We start from the raw sequence: 18,674 nt of genomic DNA on the forward strand, positions 1-18,674 counted from the left end.
TGCTGGAAAAGCACACCAGATCAGGCAGCATCCAAGGAATAGGAGAATCAACGTTTTGGGCAGAAGCCCTTCATCAGGAATGAGACTTGTGGGCCTAGGGGGCTGAGAGATTAATAGAGGGGGGATGGTAGCTGAGAGTGCTTTAGGTTAATGAAGGTAGGGGAGGTGATAGGGCAGAGAGGATGGTGGAGCGGATGGATGGGAAAGATGATGGACAGATCAAGAGGGCAATGCCGAGTTGGAGGCTTCGAACTGGGATAAGGTAGGGGGGAGGGGAAATGAGGAAACTGGTGAAATCCACATTGATCCTGTGTGGTTGCAGGGTCCCAATGCGGGAGATGAGGCATTCATTCTCCAGGTGTTGCCTGAACATCAAATTCAGAATGGCATGCGCTGTTAAAACAATCATAATACCCTTAGCTTTCTTGTATAGGTACATGTGTGTATGGCAGCCTGGTGGGATGCAGTCTTCAATATACAAAACAATGACGGCTGCATTGGCTATGTGGTTGTATTTGAGCCTGACTCCACCTCCCTCTCACTCACTAATTCACCTTGTTTTGTTACAGACTGTGGAAGACAGTGTGGGTGATGCCTCCCAATCCAGCTCCATTTTTTCAACCACTATTTAAGGATCATGGAGGAAATTTCACGGTAATGAATTTTTCTTTGCAAATTAAAATAGCAGTAAAATTTAAATATAAATGTGGTATACAGTGACATATCCCAATTCCTTCCCTTTCTTTTTTAGCTTTACTGATTGTATTCCCTGTCACCATGTCCTCTCCCACATCCCCCCCCCACCGCCTACTCTAGTGTGACTATCTGTTCTTTCCAGTCTGGCAGTTAGACACACCATTGTTCTGCCATTCTCACATTCCAATCACTTCATCTGCACCATCCTTTCTCCCCCAGTACTCCCCACCTGCCCCACACCCTGACTATAGCATAGGTGCTAGGCAAAAGTGAGGACTGCAGATGCTGGAAATCTGAGTCGAGATTAGAGGGTGCTGGAAATGCAGAGTAGGTCAAGCAGCATCCAAGGAGCAGGAAAATTGACATTTCGGGCAAAAACCCTTCAGGAATGAAGGCAGGGAGCCTCTGGGGTGGAGAGATAAATGGGAGGGTGTGGGGGCTGGGGAGAAGGTAGTCAAGAGTACAATGGGTGGATGGGGTGGGGATGAAGGTGATAGGTCAGAGAGGAGGGTGGAGTGGATAGGTGGGAAGGAAGATTGGCAGGTAGGACAGGTCATGAGGATGGTACAGAGCTGGAAGGTTGGAACTGGGGTAAGGTGGGGGGAGGGGAAATGAGGAAACTGGTGAAGTCCACATTGATGCTCTCGGGCAGACGATGAGGCATTCTTTCTCCAGGTGTTGGGTAGCGAGGGAGTGGTGGTGGAGGAGGCCCAGAACCTGCATGTCCTCGGCCGAGTGGGAGGGGGAGTTGAAATGTTAGGCCACAGGGTGATGGGGTTGATTGGTGCGGGTGTCCCGAAGATGTTCCCTAAAGCGCTCTGCTAGGAGGCATCTGGTCTCCCCAATGTAGAGGAGACCGCATCGGGTGCAACGGATACAATAAATTATATTGGTGGATGTGCAGGTGAAACTTTGATGGATGTGGAAGGCTCCTTTGGGGACTTGGATGGAGGTGAAGGAGGAGGTGTGGGCGCAGGTTTTGCAAATGATGCGGTGGCAAAAGGTGCCAGGAGGGGAGGGTGAGTTGATGGGGGCGCATGGACCTGACCAGGTAGTCACAGAGGGAACAGTTTTTGCGGAAAGCGGAAAGGGGTGGGGAGGGATATACATCCCTGGTGGTGGGGTCCATTTGGAGGTGACAGAAATGTTGGCGGATGATGCGGTTTATGCGAAGGTTGGTGGGGTGGAAGGTGAGGACCAGGTGGGTTCTGTCCTTGTTACAGTTAGAGGGGTGGGGTTTGAGGGCGGAGTTCCAGGATGTGGGTGAGATGCATTGGAGGGCATCTTCAACCACGTGGGAAGGGAAATTGCGGTCTCTAAAGAAGGAGGCCATCTGGTGTGTTCTGTGGTGAAACAGGTTCTCCTCGGAGCAGATACGGCAGAGACGGAGGAATTGGGAATAAGGGATAACATTTTTGCAGGAGGTAGGGTGGGAAGAGATGTAATGAAGGGAGCTGTGGGAGTCGGTGGGTTTGTAAAAAGTGTCAGTGCCAAGTTGGTCGTCATTGACGGAGATGGAGGGGTCCAGGAAGGGGAGGGAGATGTCAGAGATGGTCCAGGTGAATTTAAGGTCGGGGTGGAATGTGTTGGTGAAGTTGATGAACTGCTCAACCCCCTCGCGGGAGCACGAGTTGTCATCAATGTAGCGGAGGAAGAGGTGGGGATTGGTGCCGGTGTAACTACGGAAGATGGACTGTTCAAGGGTTATGGAGATAAGGCAGGAACAGGATACTTATTAGGAATGATCAGCCATGATTATATTGAATGGCGGTGCAGGCTCGAAGGGCTGAATGGCCTACTCCTGCACCTATTGTCTATTGTCTATTGTCTACATAGCCAACAATTAGCAGAAATGCTGCCCCCTCCACACTTCACGCCAACTCTGATGAAGAGTCGTCTAGACTTGGAACGTTAGTTTGCTCTCTCTCCATGGATGCTGCCTGACCCACTGTGATCTCCAACATTTTTTGTTTTCAGTATTTTCCAGCATCTGCAGTAATTTGCTCTGACATAGAGAAGAGAATTAGTGCCAGTGACACTGTCACCTAACTATAGTGTAGAGAGACACAGGGTTAGAAATTACTTGGCCATGCTAAATTGCCCAGAGTGTGCAGGGGTGTGCAGGTTAGGTGCATTAGTCAGGGGTAAATGTAGACTTATAGGGTAGGAGAATGGGTTTGGATGGGATTTTGTTCAGAGGGTCAGTGTGGACTTGTTGGGCGAAAGGGCCTCTTTCCACACTATAGGGGTTCTATGAGATTCTATGAGATGTTTGGGCTTGAAATGGACTCCACATGTGGAGAGACCACCTTAAATAAGACATAAAAACAGAAATTGCTGGAAAAGCTCAGCTGGTCTGGCAGCATCCATGGAGAGAAATCAGAGTTAACATTTCAGATCGAGTGACGCTTCCTTAGAATCAGTTCTGATTTCTTTCTCAGCTCTTCTAATCATCTCCCAATTTTGACAGCGGACTCTGAAACTGCTTATGACCCAATGCCTAATGAAAAACAGTCCAACCTAGCATCAGTTGGTTATTTTTCAGGTGTACCTGTATATTTCAGGCTAGGGCTTCAGTTCCCAAAATGTGGCACCATACCTCACCTTGCGCTTCATTTAAAACACAACTTTTCCTCATGTTGCCATTGGTTTTCATGCCAATATAAACGATCAGATTACATCGGTGACCTCCAGTTCACAGGCCTTTCTGCCAATGAGAATAGTTTCTCCAACTCCCCAATTTAAATCCCTTATGACTTTTAATATATCTATCAAATCTCAGTTCTAACCTTCTTTTCTCTCCTGCTTCTCCAATCTATCCATGTAATCTCACCCCTGGAAACATCCTTGCAAATAGAATAGAATCCCTACAGTGTGGAAACAGGCCCTTCGGCCTAGCAAGCCTTGCCGTCCATCCAAAGAGTATCCCACCCAAACCCATTCCTTGACATTTACCCCTGACTAATGCACCTAACCTACACTTCCCTGAGCACTATGGGCAATTTGGAACATAGAACATAGAAAAGTACAGCACAGAACAGGCCCTTAGGCCCACAATGTTGTGCCAAGACTTAATCCTAATGTAAAATATAGTAACTTAACCTACGCACCCCTTAACTCACTGCTATCCATGTGCATGTCCAGCAGTCGCTTATACATCCCTAATGACTTTGCTTCCAGCACCTCAGCTGGCAACACATTCCATGCATTCACAACTCTCTGCGTAAAGAACCTACCTCTGATGTCTCCTTTATACCTTCCTCCTAATATCTTCAAACTATGACTTCTCGTACCAGTAAATCCTGTCCTTGGGAAAAGTCTCTGGCTATTGACTCTATCTATTCCTCTCATTGTTTTGTACATCTCAATCAGGTCTCCTCTCTTCCTCCTTCTCTGCAGAGAGAAAAGTCCGAGCCTATTCAACCTTTCTTCATAAGGCAAGCCTTCCAGTCCAGGCAGCATCCTGTTAAACCTCTTTTCACCCTCTCCAAAGCCTCCACATCTTCCCTATAGTAGGGTGACCAGAACTGGACACAATATTCCAAGTGTGGTCTCACCAGGGACTTGTAGAGCTGCAGCAAAACCTCGCGGCTCTTAAACTCAATACCCCCGTTAATGAAAGCCAAAACACCATATGCTTTCTTAACAACCCTATTCACTTGGGTGGCAACTTTGAGGGATCTATATACTCTGTTCCTCCACACTGCCAAGAATCCTGTCTTTAATCCTATATTCAGCATTCGAGTTCGACCTTCCAAAATGCATCACTTTGCATTTATCCAGGTTGAACTCCATCTGCCATTTCTCAGCTCAGCTCTGCATCCTGTCTATATCGCGCTGCAGCCTGCAGTAGCCCTCGATACTATCAAAGGCACCTCCAACCTTTGTGTCATCGGCAAAGTTACTAACCCACCCCTCAACCTCCTCATCCAAGTCATTTATAAAAACTACAAAGAGCAGAGGCCCAAGAACAGAGCCCTGTGGGACCCTACTCAACACTGTATTCCAGGCAGAATACTTTTCATCTACAACCTTCTATCAGCCAGCCAATTCTGAATCCAGAGAGCAAAGTCTCCCTGTATCCCATACTTCCTGACTTTATGAACAAGCCTACCATGGGGAACCTTATCAAATGCCTTGCTGAAATCCATATACACTACATCCACTGCTAGACCATCGACCTGTCTTGACACCTCCTCAAAGAACTCAATGAGATTTGTGAGGCATGGCCTGCCCCTCACAAAGCCATGCTGACTGCCTTTAACCACGCTATGCTTTGGCAAATAGTCATAAATCCTATCCCTCAGAATTCTTTCCACAACTTTGCTGACCACAGATGTGAGACTGACTGGTCTGTAATTGCCAAGAATTTCTCTATTACCCTTCTTGAAAAGTGGAACATCACTCGCCTCCTTCCAATCCTCCAGTACGACTCCCGTGGAGAGTGAGGAGGCAAAGATCCTCACCAGTGGCTTAGCAACCTCCTTTCTCGCTTCCTGGAGCAGCCTAGGATAAATGTGGTCTGGCCCTGAGGACTTATCAATCTTAATGTTTTCCAAAATTTCTAGCACATCAACTTCATCAATCTTGATCTGGTCAAGCCTGTATCCCAGCTCCTCTAAGTTTTCATTTACAACAAGGTCCCTTTCCTTAGTGAAAACCAAAGCAAAAAACTCATTTAGGGCTTCACGCATAAGCTCCCCCTGCTATCCCTGATCGGCCCTACCTTCTCCCTGATCATTCTCTTATATCCTCACGTGTGAGTAAAATGCCTTTGCGTTCTCCCTAATCCTTCTTGTTAAACCTTTTTTGTGCCCCCTCCTGGCTCTCCTCAGTCCATTTCTGAGTTCCTTTCTAGCAAGCCTGTAATCCTCTAAAGCTGTGCTAGGTCCTTGCTTCCTCCACCTTACATAAGCTGCCTTCTTCCTTTTGACGAGAAGTTCCTCTGTTCTCGTCATCCAAGGTTCCTTAATCTTACCCCTTCTTACCTGTCTCAGAGGAACAAATTTGTGCATCACTTGCAACAACTGCTCCTTAAATAGTCTCCACCTGTCTGCTGTGCCCTTTCTGTGGAACAATTGCTCCCAGTCTGTACTTCCCAACTCCTGTCTGATAGCATCATAATTTCCTTTCCCCAACTAAATATCTTCCCTCGGTAGCTGCACCTTTCACTCTCCAAGGCTGTGCTAAATGTGAGGCAGTTGTGATCACTTTCACCAAAGTGCTCTCCCACCGTGAGATCTGACACCTGTCCTGGCTCATTGCCGAGCACCAAATCCAAAATGGCCTCTCCCCTCGTCGGTCTGTCTACATACTGAGTAAGGAAACCCTCCTGAACACACCTGACAAAAACGGCTCCATCCAAACCATCTACACTTAGGAGGTTCCAGTCGATATTGGGAAAGTTGAAATCACCCATAACAACAACCCTGCTACTTTTGCATTTTTCCAGAATCTGCCCGCCTATGAGATTTTCAATCTCTCTACTGCTATTAGGTGGTCTGTAGAAAACCCCCAATGCAATGGCTGATCCCTTGCTGTTCCTAACTTCCACCCATACTGACTCTGTCCACAAACCTTCCTCAACAACCTTCGTTTCTGTAGCTGTGATGCACTCTCTGATTAGCAGTGCTACACCCCCTCCTCTTTTTCCACCCTCCCTGTTCTTTTTAAACATTCTAAACCCTGGAACATCAAGCAACCATTCCTGCCCCTGTGAAACTCACGTCTCTGTTATGGCCACAACATCGTAGCCCCAAATACTGATCCATGCTCTAAGTTCGTCACTCTTATTTTGGACATTCCTTGCATTAAAGCAGACACACTTTAACCAATCCCTTTGTTTCATCGCGTGAGAAACCTTCCTGATAGATTCAATATATCCTGTCACTGTCTCGCCTGCAACTGACCCCCTCTCAGACATGTGGCTCTGATTTCCACCACCCCTCCCAAACTAGTTTAAACCCTCCTGAATCACACAAGCAAATCTCCCACCCAGGACATTTATGCCCCTCCAGTTCAGGTGCAATCTGTCCTTCATGTTCAGGTCCCACCTTCCCCAGAAGGCATCCCAATGGTCAAGGTATCTGAAGCCCTCCCTCCCTCCTGCATCAGCCTCGCAGCCATGTGTTAAGCTGCATTCACTGACTGTTCCTCACCTCACTATCTCGTGGCACCGATAGCAATCCTGAGATCACTACTCTACTTGTCCTGCTCTTCAGCTTTCAACCTAACTCTCTGTAGTCACTTTTCAGATCCTCAATCCCTTTCCTGGCTATATCATTGATGCCAATATGTATCACGATTTCTGGCTGCTCACACTCCTCCATCAGAATCTTGTAAACCCGATCAGCAACATCCCGGACCCTGGCACCAGGAAGGCAACATACCTTCCGGGAGTCCTGTTCCTGACCACAAAATCTCCTGTCAATCCGTCTAACTAATGAGTCCCCTACCACTAGCGCTTTTCTATTTCCCCTCCTTCCCTTCTGAGCCACAGTGCCAGGCTCAGTGCCAGAGACCTAACAACTATGGCTTTCCCCTGGTAGGCCGTCCCCACCAGCAGAATCCAAAATGGTATACTTATTGCTGAGGGGAACGGCCACAGGGGATCCATGCTCTGACCGTTGGTTCCCTTTCCCCCCCCCCCCGACAGTAAACCAGCTGTCCTTATCTTTATCTCACCCATTTAAAAACTTCCCAGAAGTCCTTCGCTCCTCCCAGAAAATGGAGGCCCTGATGCCTGAACTAAGGTTTTTAAACCGTTAGATTCACCTTCCCAGAAGTCCTTCACTCCTCCCTCGCACCTCTCGGCAAATGCATTAGCATAGCCAATTCACCGAACTGGCACATGTTTGGCTTGTGGGAGAAAACCCACACAGACACGAGGAGAATGTGCAAACTCCACACAGACAGTCGGCCAAGGCTGGAATCAAACCCAGATCCCTGGGTGCTGTGAGGCTGCAGTTCTAACCACTGAGCCACCATGCCACCCCAAATCCTTTCTATAACTCTCTAATGCCATTACATCCTTCCTAAAATGCAGTGTCCATTATTGCATTCAATGCTTCAGCTGAAGTAGAACCAATGTGTTTTTGAAGATTCAATCTAACTTTCTTTCCTCTATTTATAAGGTCATGGATCCCATTTACCTTAAAACCTCTTTCTCAACCTGCCCTCACAAGTTTTCTACACACATATCCATAGGTCTCTCTGCTCCTGCAACACTTTTAAAATGGTATCCATTTCTTACATTTCCTCTCCTCGTTCTTGCTGTCAAAATATAACACTTCACACTTCTCTGCATTAAATTTAATTTGCTACATGTTCACTAATCCACCAAACTGTCTAACTCCTCTTGAAATCTATCATTTTCCTCCCCACAGTTCATGATACTTTTGTGTCATCTGTCATTTTTGATATTGCACATCCAAGTCTAGATATTTACTGTACATTGAGGAAAGCAGTGGTCCTATTATCGATCCCCGAAGGAACCCACTGTAATCTGAAAAGTAACTGTTCTTCACTCCTGTCTCCTGTCAGTCAGACAATTTCATATCCATACTGTCACTGTCCTTTTATTTCATGAGGTTCAACATTGCTTGTAAGCCCATTTTTTTTGGCACTTTACCTTTTAGAGGTTAATAAAACCACATTAGCCACAGCACCCTTATCACTCTTAGTGTTACCTCATCCAAAAACCTAATAAAGTTCACTTAACAAATATGAGCAAGCTTTCCTTAATAAATCCACCTTTACCCAAGTGATTTTGTCCAGAGTATAACTTCTAAATTTTTTCCATTATGGAGGTTAAACTGGCATGGAGATGCTGGGCTCATTTTTACAGCCTTTATTTAGTCATGTTCATTTCTCCAAACCTTTGGCTTCAAGGGGATTAAAATCCAGTACTGCCTCAATTTTCAGCTCGACTTTGTGCCTCTGATGCATCTGATCTAACAATAGTGACTTCAAAAACAATTATTTATATTTATATAGTGCCCTTAACATTACAAAATTTGGTAAAGGGGCTTAAAAGGAATATTATAAAATAATTGATGCCAAGTTTTTAAAAATCACATGATCAAAACAATGCTAAATTAAATAGATTTCAAGGAGAGTCTTAAAGGAGCAAAATGAGGTAATGAGGAATAGAAAGAAATTTACAAAGTTTTGGACAATTGAGTTCAACAATGGTAGACTGACTAAAATCGGGGATGCTCAATAGGTTAGAATTAGAGGAGCACAAACATCTCAGAGGGTTGTGGTGCTGGAGAAGATTAGAGATAGTAAAGGGTGAGACTGTGGAGGTATTTGGGGGAGAAAAAAATGAGTATTAAAATCAAGAAGTTTTTTGGTTAGGGGTTGGTTGATATGCACAGGGATGATAGATGAATGGAGTTTGCTGAAGTTTGGACATAGGCAACACCATTTAAAATGATCTGAAATTTACTTAGGATAGAGTACGCCAGGAGTGCATTGGAATAATCAAGTCTAGAGTTAATGAAAGCATGAATGAGCATTTTAGTAGCAGATAAGCTACAACAGAGGTGTATCACATTGGGCGATGTTGAGGAAGTAGAAATAAGTGGTTTCAGTGATGGCATAAATGAGTTTGTTTGATTAGCATAATTGGCTGAATGGTTGGTTTGCAATGCAGTGATGCCAACCTGTGTGGGTTCAATTCCCTCACTGGCTGAGGTTACCTTCTCAGCTTCTCCTCTGACTTGAGGTATGGTGACCCTCAGGTTAAACCACCACCAGTCATCTCTCTTTAATGAGAGCAGCCCTTTGGTCTGGTAGGACTATGGTGACTTCTTTCCTTTTACTTTAAATATAGCCAGCCTCATCTTTATCCACCATCTCAACTACTTCTTCTTTTGTAATTACTTTGGGAGGGCCTGCTTCTTTGGTAAGGACAGATGCAAGTTACTCATTTAGTATCTCAGCCATGCCCTCTGCTCCATGCATCAGTGCTCTAACCCCAGAATTAGTTCCACTCCTTTTACCACACTTTTACTGTTTGCGTGCCCATTGAAGACTTGGGAATGGCTGCCAGTTTCGTCTTATACTCTAGATTTCTATGCTTCTGGTATTTTTTTCACTTTCCATTTGAACTTTCTGTATTTAATCTGGTTCTATCTTGTATTCTCAACCTGGGCTCTGTTGTGCATATCTTTTCTCTGCTTCACTCTAGTCTCTATGCCTTTCTTCATCCAGACGCCGCCAGCTTTGTTTGTCTCACATTTCCCTCTTTGTGGGAATGTAGGTTAACTGTACACAGAAGATCTCTTTAAAGGCAGCACATTGCTCATTATTAAAAAGTGTGGTGCTGGAAAAGCGCAGCAAGCCAGGCAGCATCCGAGGAGCAGGAGAATCGACGTTTCGGGCATAAGCCCTTCTTCAGGAATGAGGGCTTATGCCCGAAACGTCAATTCTCCTGCTCCTTGGATGCTGCCTGGCCTGCTGTGCTTTTCCAGCACCACACTTTTCAACTCTGGTCTCCAGCATCTGCAGTCCTGACTTCCTCCGTTCCCCTGCCATTCTGTGATTCCAATTTATCTATACTTACTTCATTGAAATTGGTTCTCCTCCAATTAAATTCAATTGAGTTATTTCAGTATCCATTAAGGAATTTCCATTCATATTAGAAGTATGAGCTTGAACGAAGAACAAGTGAAAGATTCATGAGCTGCCTGGCTGGCCTATAGTTAAATGTGATGTTTCTGCTGCCTACACTATTCAGTTTCACCACCAGATGGCATGGGTGCTCTGCAACCATGCCATTGCTATTCAGCTGCTTCTCTCACCACACACTGATACTTATTTGCTGACATACAGTACAATGAATGTTGTTGATTAGAGAACTGTTTGCAATTGATCGAATGAGAGGGTAGACAGGGAGGCTGAAGACTGCTGCCAATATATAACTGCTAGAGTACAAAAAACACCTTCTAATCTGACCAATCAATACTCCCAGGAAAAGTGTCTTTTATTTTTCTGAAAGATGTCAGTGCCAGTAGCTGCTGTCCTTCAATTCATTTGAGAAGGAGGAGCAGCACTGCCTTCTTAAACTGCTGCAGTCCATCTGATGTAGGTGCAGCTACCTGTTAAGGAGGCAGTCCCAAGTGTTTGACCCAGCAACAGTGAAGGAATGGTGATATAGTTCAAAGTTGAAATGGAATATGGATTGAAGGAAACTATCAGGTGGCAGTATTCACAGACGTCTACTATTTGTTCTCATAAGCAAAAAGGGGTCATGGGTATGGAAGAAACTGACAAAGGAGCCATGGTGAATTGCTGCAGTTTATCTTTGTAGATGGTACACACTGCACCTGCTGTACACCAATGGTGGAGAGAAATAATGTTAAAGATGGTAGAGATAAAGAGGGGTTGTAAATCAAGTGAGCTGCTTCATCCTTGATGAAATCAAGCGTCTTAAGTATTGGTGAAACTACATTCATCCATTGCATCACACTCCTGACTTGTAGATAATGGACAGGCTTTAAATAACATGGTGCAATACATAGGACTGAACAGAGTAAATTGCCCTTTACACTCAATACATAAGACTGAACAGAGCAGGGGTCTCCCTGTCCCATCACACACTTGCAGGATACATACAGAACAGATTGGATACAGAGTAGAATGGGAAAAACTCACTTTTGCAATTTTGCAAATTCCAAAGATTTTACATGGTGCACCCCCGCACCGAACACCCTATCTTCCCTATTCTTCCAGGGCAATCTCGTACAATTTCCATCCCAAGGTATCTCCATAGCTTTGTATCAATGTCAATGCCAGGTCCCAACCAACCCCTGCCATAAGTTATTGCAGGGCAGCAATTGCCTACACAAAATTCCTTACACTGCATTGAATCTTAATAGATTATTGGTTAACATAGAACATAGAAAAGTACAGCACAGTACAGGCCCTTCGGCCCTTTGTTATTTTGCTAACCTTCTATCTTCCTCTAAGATCAGACTAACCTACATACCCTTCATTGTACTATCTTCCATGTGCCTATCCAAGAGTCACTTAAATGTCCCTAATGTATCTGACCAAAGCATCACCAAACATGTTTTTTGAACAAAAGGAATGTTCAAAAAAAATTTGATGCCCACAGATGCCAAATGTTGACCTTATTAAGACAAAGAGAATGAAAACATCCGGTATTTTTTGCAGTGACAGGAAACTCTGCCTGAAGTAGGTTCTGCATCAAGCTGATACATTTTCAGATACTTGAAGATTAAGGAGATAGACTTCCTGTCCCCTTCAATGTTAGACTGATCAAGACTCACATCTGGCTCTTTATTTCAACAGTAATTGTTTGTGATACCTGACAGCAGTCAGTACGTTAAATAGATGAATGTATAAGTACCTGACCTATCTGAAATCCAAACGATGTAAAACCTTTCTCATTTAGCTAATGGACCAGGACTCTTCCCGGTCATTTCCAATGCATAGAATTCCAATTCTGCAAACCCTTTTCTCAACAAGTCCTCCATACAGAACCTCAATAGGCCAAAACCTTTCCATTCTTGACTAATGAAAATTTGTACCCCGTTACAGTTTCAGGAGAGGAAGGGACCCATACCTAAGGAAAAATGGGTATCTTCGGGGAGATGGAAACCTGAAACCAACGAGAGTCAGCAGTTTCAGGGAAAATATGTATAAAATTGGCCTCCAAGGTAACTTGCAAAAGAAGGGATCAGATTGAGAAGGTCTTTCAGTACAAGGAATAAACAATCCCACCCTTTCAATGGCAAAGTCTATTAATACCATTGGTTTTAACGTACATGCAATGACCCCAGAATGAGTCATGTAATTTACTAACTAGCTTGGGGAGATAGATTCAGGCCAGAGAATATAGTTTATTGGTGGGCATTGCATTTTGGAAGTTCCAAGTTTAAAAGAAAGTTTTGATTGAGTTGGCTCCTTTCATTAGCTGAGTTTTTCATTTAATGGGCTGATTACCAGTAAATGCACAGCAGTGTCAATAAAGGCTAAAGATTTGAGCCCAGCTCTCAAGCTTCAGTTTATAATCCAGATTGATACTCCAGTGCATAAGAGATTCTCCTGTTGGCCTGGCTAACTTTGCACCCTCGATCAAGTCAATTATTTGATATCAAAACAGAAAACGTTGGAATTATACAACAGATCTAGAAGCATCTGTGGAGAGAGAAACTGGATTAATGGATGGAATTTTCCCAGCAGACTCAAGGTGTAGTTGGTGCAGGGTGGTGGTGAGAAGGGAAGAAATCTATCAGTGCTCCCCAATGCATTCGCATAGCTGGGAAGGACACCTAGAAGAAGGCCTATCTGTGAATGGGTGAACAAATGAATGGAGGTGTGCAGCCAAATTAATCTTCAAGGCTCACATTAGGAGCAATTTAAAGGGCCAGAATATTTCCAGTAGCAGTGACTCACCATTATACTTCATCCGCTTTCTCACAGCAACTAAAGCAGTACTCCTGCATCAGGGTCAAGGGCCATCAGAGGCTGACCCACATAAAGAGAAGGGTTGCCAGCAGCAAGCTAACCTCACATCCCAATGCTAACATGGAGGAGTTTCCACTCTGCTCTGAGGCATCTGCTCTTTGGTCCTTCTGAACATAGTTTAGATTTATGTTTCCAACAGTTCCTCCCTCTGAATCACTCTCAATGTCTCTCACCTACCTACCTACCTGTCTCAGCTCTCACAGTTGGTTCCTTGTCTTCTGACTGGACCAGTGTTAATGGAGGAGTATACACAGGTAACTACCTATCCCTGATGAATCCCAGTAAGGTCATCATCCTAAAAGGTTGCGCTGAATTATTTCAAGGACTTAACAGCCCCTTTGATCCTGATGTCAGGGTACTGAAGCCCATAGGAAAACAAAACACAGCCTTTCAGAATGGCGTTTCATTCAAACAACTTGCATCATGAAACAATATTCAGTTCTGGATTGACCTACATAATAACACATTGTGAACACAACAAGATTCACAGCATGTTGCATATAGGAATATGCCAAAGTAATAAGCATTCTGAATATAAACGGTCCATTTGCCATGACTCTCTCTTCACTAATTGAACTTTTCAGCAAGTTAGGGATCAGCTCCTTGGTCAGCTAAAGGGAACTCATGTTCCAGATCAAATTCAGGAAGAGAACTGACAGCCAGAGATGGTACAGGGCCTAGTATAGGTGGGGGTCAGTTGAAAACATCATCATTGTTCCTAGTTTGAGTTAGAGAAGAAGAATTTTACATTAGGTCCCTTTTCAAACATCAGTTCTCCCCATTCAGACCTATTTTTGAAACGACTGAATGTCACAATTTGGATCGCCCTTCAAAGATCTCACAGTAGAATTTTATAGCCGAAACGAGACTATTCAGCCCATTACCCCTTTAAAGAGTTCTATCCTATTAACCATTCTCTTGTCCTCTACTATTGCATTTTAATTTCCAAATATTGGTTCACTTTCTTGTTAAAAACTGATACAGATTCTGTTTCCTGCTTTTCTAGTCCAAGTTCTAATGGCCCTCTCCCTTTGTTCTTGACCCTCAACTTATGTCCACTGGTTTACCAATTCATTAATCGGTAGAAACAGCTTCTCTTTATTTATTTATTAACAACTCCTCATAACTGACCTCCTGAATCCAATCTCTCATCATTTCTATTGAAGTTTTCTAATCTCTCCACGTAACAAAGTCTTTCAGTCCTCGAATCACCCTGGCCAATATTTCTGTACTGTCTCTATGGCCTTAATATTCTTCCGAAAATCCTAACTTCAAGTTCATGAACATTGGACCAGGAGTGGGCCATTTTACTCCGAAAACTATTCTGCTCTCAGATCATGGTTGATCCCTGACTCACCTGTGTTCACCTGATTTTGCTCCACAGTTCTGATCCAACAAAACTGTGTCAGTTTCCATCTCTAAAATACCAATGTTGGCAGATACAACATGACTTTTACAAAGTTGTACTACTTGCCTTCCTTTTTTCAGTTAACCAATAAAACCAATGTTACTGTCTGGGAAAGATCCCCTTTAAAGTAATATCACAATCTGCAAACAATCTCCAGGTGGTCTTTTCTGTATTGAATATTCAGAACGGGGCAGATTAGCAGCTCTGTGCTGAGTACATTTCCTCAATCCTGCTGAAAAATGCATACAATAGCACTGAATGAGACCTTGGTTGATGAGGGAGGTTGAATGTCTTGTAAAGAGGAAGAAGGAGGCTTACATAAGATTGAGGAAACAGGGTTCAGACAGAGCAGTGGAGGGATACAGGATAGCCAGAAGGGACCTGAAGAAAGAGATTAGGAGAGCCAAGAGAGGGCATGAAAAATCTCTGGTGGATAGGATCAAGGATAACCCAAGGGCATTTTATGCGTATGTGAGAAACATGAGAATAACGAGAACGAGGGTAGGTCCAATCAAGGACAGTAGTGGGAGACTGTGTATTGAGTCGGAAGAGATAGGAGAGGTCTTGAATGAGTACTTTTCTTCAGTATTTACGATGGACAGGAACCGTATTGTTGAAGAGGAGAGTGTGAAATGGACTGGTAAGCTAGAGGAGATACTTGTTAGGAAGGAAGATGTGTTGGACATTTTGAACAACTTGAGGATAGACAAGTCCCCCGGGCCTGATGGGATATATCCTAGGATTATGTGGGAAGCAAGAGAGGAAATTGCAGTACCGTTGGCAATGATCTTTTCATCTTCACTGTCAACGGGGGTGGTACCAGGGGACTGAAGAGTGGCGAATGTTGTGCCCCTGTTCAAAAAAGGGAATAGGGATAACCCCGGGAATTACAGGCCAGTTAGTCTTACTTCAGTGGTAGGTAAAGTAATGGAAAGGGTACTGAGGGATAGGATTTATGAGTATCTGGAAGGGCACTGCTTGATTAGGGACAGCCAGCACTGATTTGTGAAGGGTAGGTCTTGCCTTACAAGTCTGATTGAACTCTTTGAGGAGGTGACCAAGCATGTGGATGAGGGTAGAGCAGTGGATGTAGTATACATGGATTTTAGTAAGGCATTTGATAAGGTTCCCCATGGTAGGCTTATGCGGAAAGTCAGGAGGCATGGGATAGAGGGAAATTTGGCCAATTGGATAGAAAACTGGCTAACCGGTCGAAGTCAGAGAGTGGTGGTAGATGGTAAATATTCAGCCTGGAGCCCAGTTACAAGTGGAGTTCCGCAGGGATCAGTTCTGGGTCCTCTGCTGTTTGTAATTTTTATTAATGACTTGGATGAGGGAGTCGAAGGGTGGGTCAGTAAATTTGCAGATGATACGAAGATTGGTGGAGTTGTGGATAGTGAGGAGGGCTCTTGTCGGCTGCAAAGGGACTTGGATATGATGCAGAGCTGGGCTGAGGAGTGGCAGATGGAGTTCAACCCTGTCAAGTGTGAGGTTGTCCATTTTGGAAAGACAAATAAGAATGCGGAATACATGGTTAACGGTAGGGTTCTTAGTGAGATGGAGGAACAGAGGGATCTTGGGGTCTATGTTCATAGGTCTTTGAAAGTTGCCACTCAGGTGGATAGAGCTTGTAAGAAGGCCTATGGTGTATTAGCGTTCATTAGCAGAGGGATTGAATTCAAGAGTCGTGAAGTGATGTTACAACTGTACAGGACTTTGGTTAGGCCACATTTGGAGTACTGTGTGCAGTTCTGGTCGCCTCACTTTAGGAAAGATGTGGAAGCTTTGGAGAGGGTGCAGAGAAGATTTACCAGGATGTTGTCTGGAATGGAGAATAGGTCGTACGAGGATAGGTTGAGAGTGCTAAGCCTTTTCTCATTGGAACGGCGAAGGATGAGGGGTGACTTGATAGAGGTTTATAAGATGATCAGAGGAATAGATAGAGTAGACAGTCAGAAACTTTTTCCCCGGGTACAACAGAGTGTTACAAGGGGACATAAATTTAAGGTGAAGGGTGGAAGGTATAGGGGAGATGTCAGGGGTGGGTTCTTTACCCAGAGAGTGGTGGGGGCATGGAATGCGCTGCCTGTGGGAGTGGTAGAGTCAGAATCTTTGGTGACCTTTAAGCGGCAATTTGATAGGTACATGGATGGGTGCTTAAGCTAGGACAAATGTTCGGCACAACATCGTGGGCCGAAGGGCCTGTTCTGTGCTGTATTGTTCTATGTTCTATGTTCTATGAGAATAGAATTGTCTTGAAGTGACCAACCAAAAATTAAAGTCTGGATTACAATTAGAATAGTGAGCATCTCCGCAAGTAGCCAGTAAATTATACCATTTGCAAAATCCTATTTGTTAAAGAGGAAGAAATTTTTTTAAAAAATGAATAAAACTGCATAAGATTTTTGAGATAGACAAAGCCAGAATGTCTCATCTACTTCTAAATGTATAAGATCAGAGTATGGGTCAATTGGATGAATGTGCATATGCAAAAGAACATTGAAAGGCTCAAATTCACACAAAGGCAAAGATGTACAATATTGCACTTCACATTCATGTGAGCATGTACATACTGGTCAGTCCTGGATCAGAGACCATGAAATGGTGTTCATGTTTTTTCCTGTTTGGTGGTCCTTTGAGATTCTGTGATAAATCAGCACCAGAGTTGTCAAAAGAGCAATAGCAAGTGAGAAAACCTCGAAGCTAGCTCAACAGTTTCATAGAGAATGAGAGGGACCACAACAATTTCCTCTTTAGAACAAAGCAGATCAGCAGCTCATATTAGGAAGAGACAGGAATCAGCTATGCAGGACTTCTTATCACTGTGGTGATGCTGCTAACCGAGTGAACGTATCAGCACTCCACTGTATCAGACACCGGCTTTCATTTTTTTTTTAAACAACCCATTCCTAACTGTCAGAGAATCACAAAATGATAATGTACAGAGTATGTTTGGCTCATCATCCCTGTGTCAATTCTTTGAAATGGCTATTCAATTAATCCCACTTCCTACCTCTGTCATCATAGATCTTTGTGTTTTGATTAATTTTAAGAAATCTTCTACCGACCACCTCTGCAATAGAAGACAGTGAGTTGAGATCATAGTCAGTTACAAAGAAGAGAACAAAGAACAAAGAAAATTTACAGCCCAGGAACAGGCCCTCCGACCCTCCAAGCCTGAGCCGATCCAAATGTACTGTCTTGACCGACAGGTTTAGATGTAAACACTTTTAAATTCAAAGGGTGGTCCAAGTTAGAAGCGTAAGAGCATTGGCCTTTCAGCCCAATGAGCCTGCCCAACAGGTCAAGATCATGGGTGAATATCTAGCTCAATGTCCCTTTCCTTGCCTTTCCAGTCCCTTGACATCATTAGTATCTAGAAATCTAGTAATCTCTATTGTGTACATTCTCAATGACTGAGTATCCGTAGTGCTTTGAAGTAGAGAATTCTGAAGATTCACTGCCTTCTAAATGAAAAAAAATCCATGTTATCCCAGTTTAAGAGGTTTGCACATTTTTCTGAAATTGCAGTCTTTTGTTCTCGATCTGAAGACACAGGAAACATCCAGTCGACGTCCACCCTGTCTTGCCCTTTCAGAATTCTTAATGTTTAGATATGATCATAAATCATTCTTCTATATTCCCAAGAATACAGGACCATTCTCCTCAATCTCTCCATGTAGGACAGTCTGTCCTTCCCAGAAATTACATTAGTGTACCTCCAATACACAAAGAAATATATCCTTCTTTAAGTGAGAGGGCGAATACTGCACATGCATCTCCATGGATTTGATGTCATTCTGAAGCAGTCAATGTTCTAATACAACAAGACTTAAACAATATCCAGGCTTGGGCTGATAAGTGGCAAATAACATTCATGTCACACAAATGGTGGGCAATGACCATCTTCAATAAAAGACAGTCATTGAATCCCCCGCTATCAACATCTTGGGGTCACCATTGATCAGAAACTCAACTGTACTCACCATACAAATACACTGGCTACAAGTACAAGTCAGAGGCTAGGAATACTGCAGCAAGTAGCTCACGGCCTGACTCCCCAAAGCCTGCT

At 43.9% G+C, this 18,674-nt stretch overlaps 1 protein-coding gene across 3 annotated transcripts in view; it reads left to right on the forward strand.

The window, feature by feature from the left end:
* Window positions 1-18,674, forward strand: part of LOC122560707 (interleukin-21 receptor-like) — a 62,865-nt gene that overhangs the window by 36,645 nt on the left and 7,546 nt on the right. For all 3 annotated transcript variants that reach the window (XM_043711653.2, XM_087997795.1, XM_043711652.2), the window contains one exon: window positions 570-654. In XM_043711653.2, the coding sequence (XP_043567588.1) occupies window positions 570-654 (85 nt within the window). The remainder of the gene's footprint in view (window positions 1-569; window positions 655-18,674) is intronic.

The sequence above is a fragment of the Chiloscyllium plagiosum genome, unplaced genomic scaffold, assembly GCF_037043375.1.
Source record: "Chiloscyllium plagiosum isolate Xiang-an unplaced genomic scaffold, Cpla_swu_hap1 HiC_scaffold_20, whole genome shotgun sequence".
NCBI classification, from domain to species: domain Eukaryota; kingdom Metazoa; phylum Chordata; class Chondrichthyes; order Orectolobiformes; family Hemiscylliidae; genus Chiloscyllium; species Chiloscyllium plagiosum.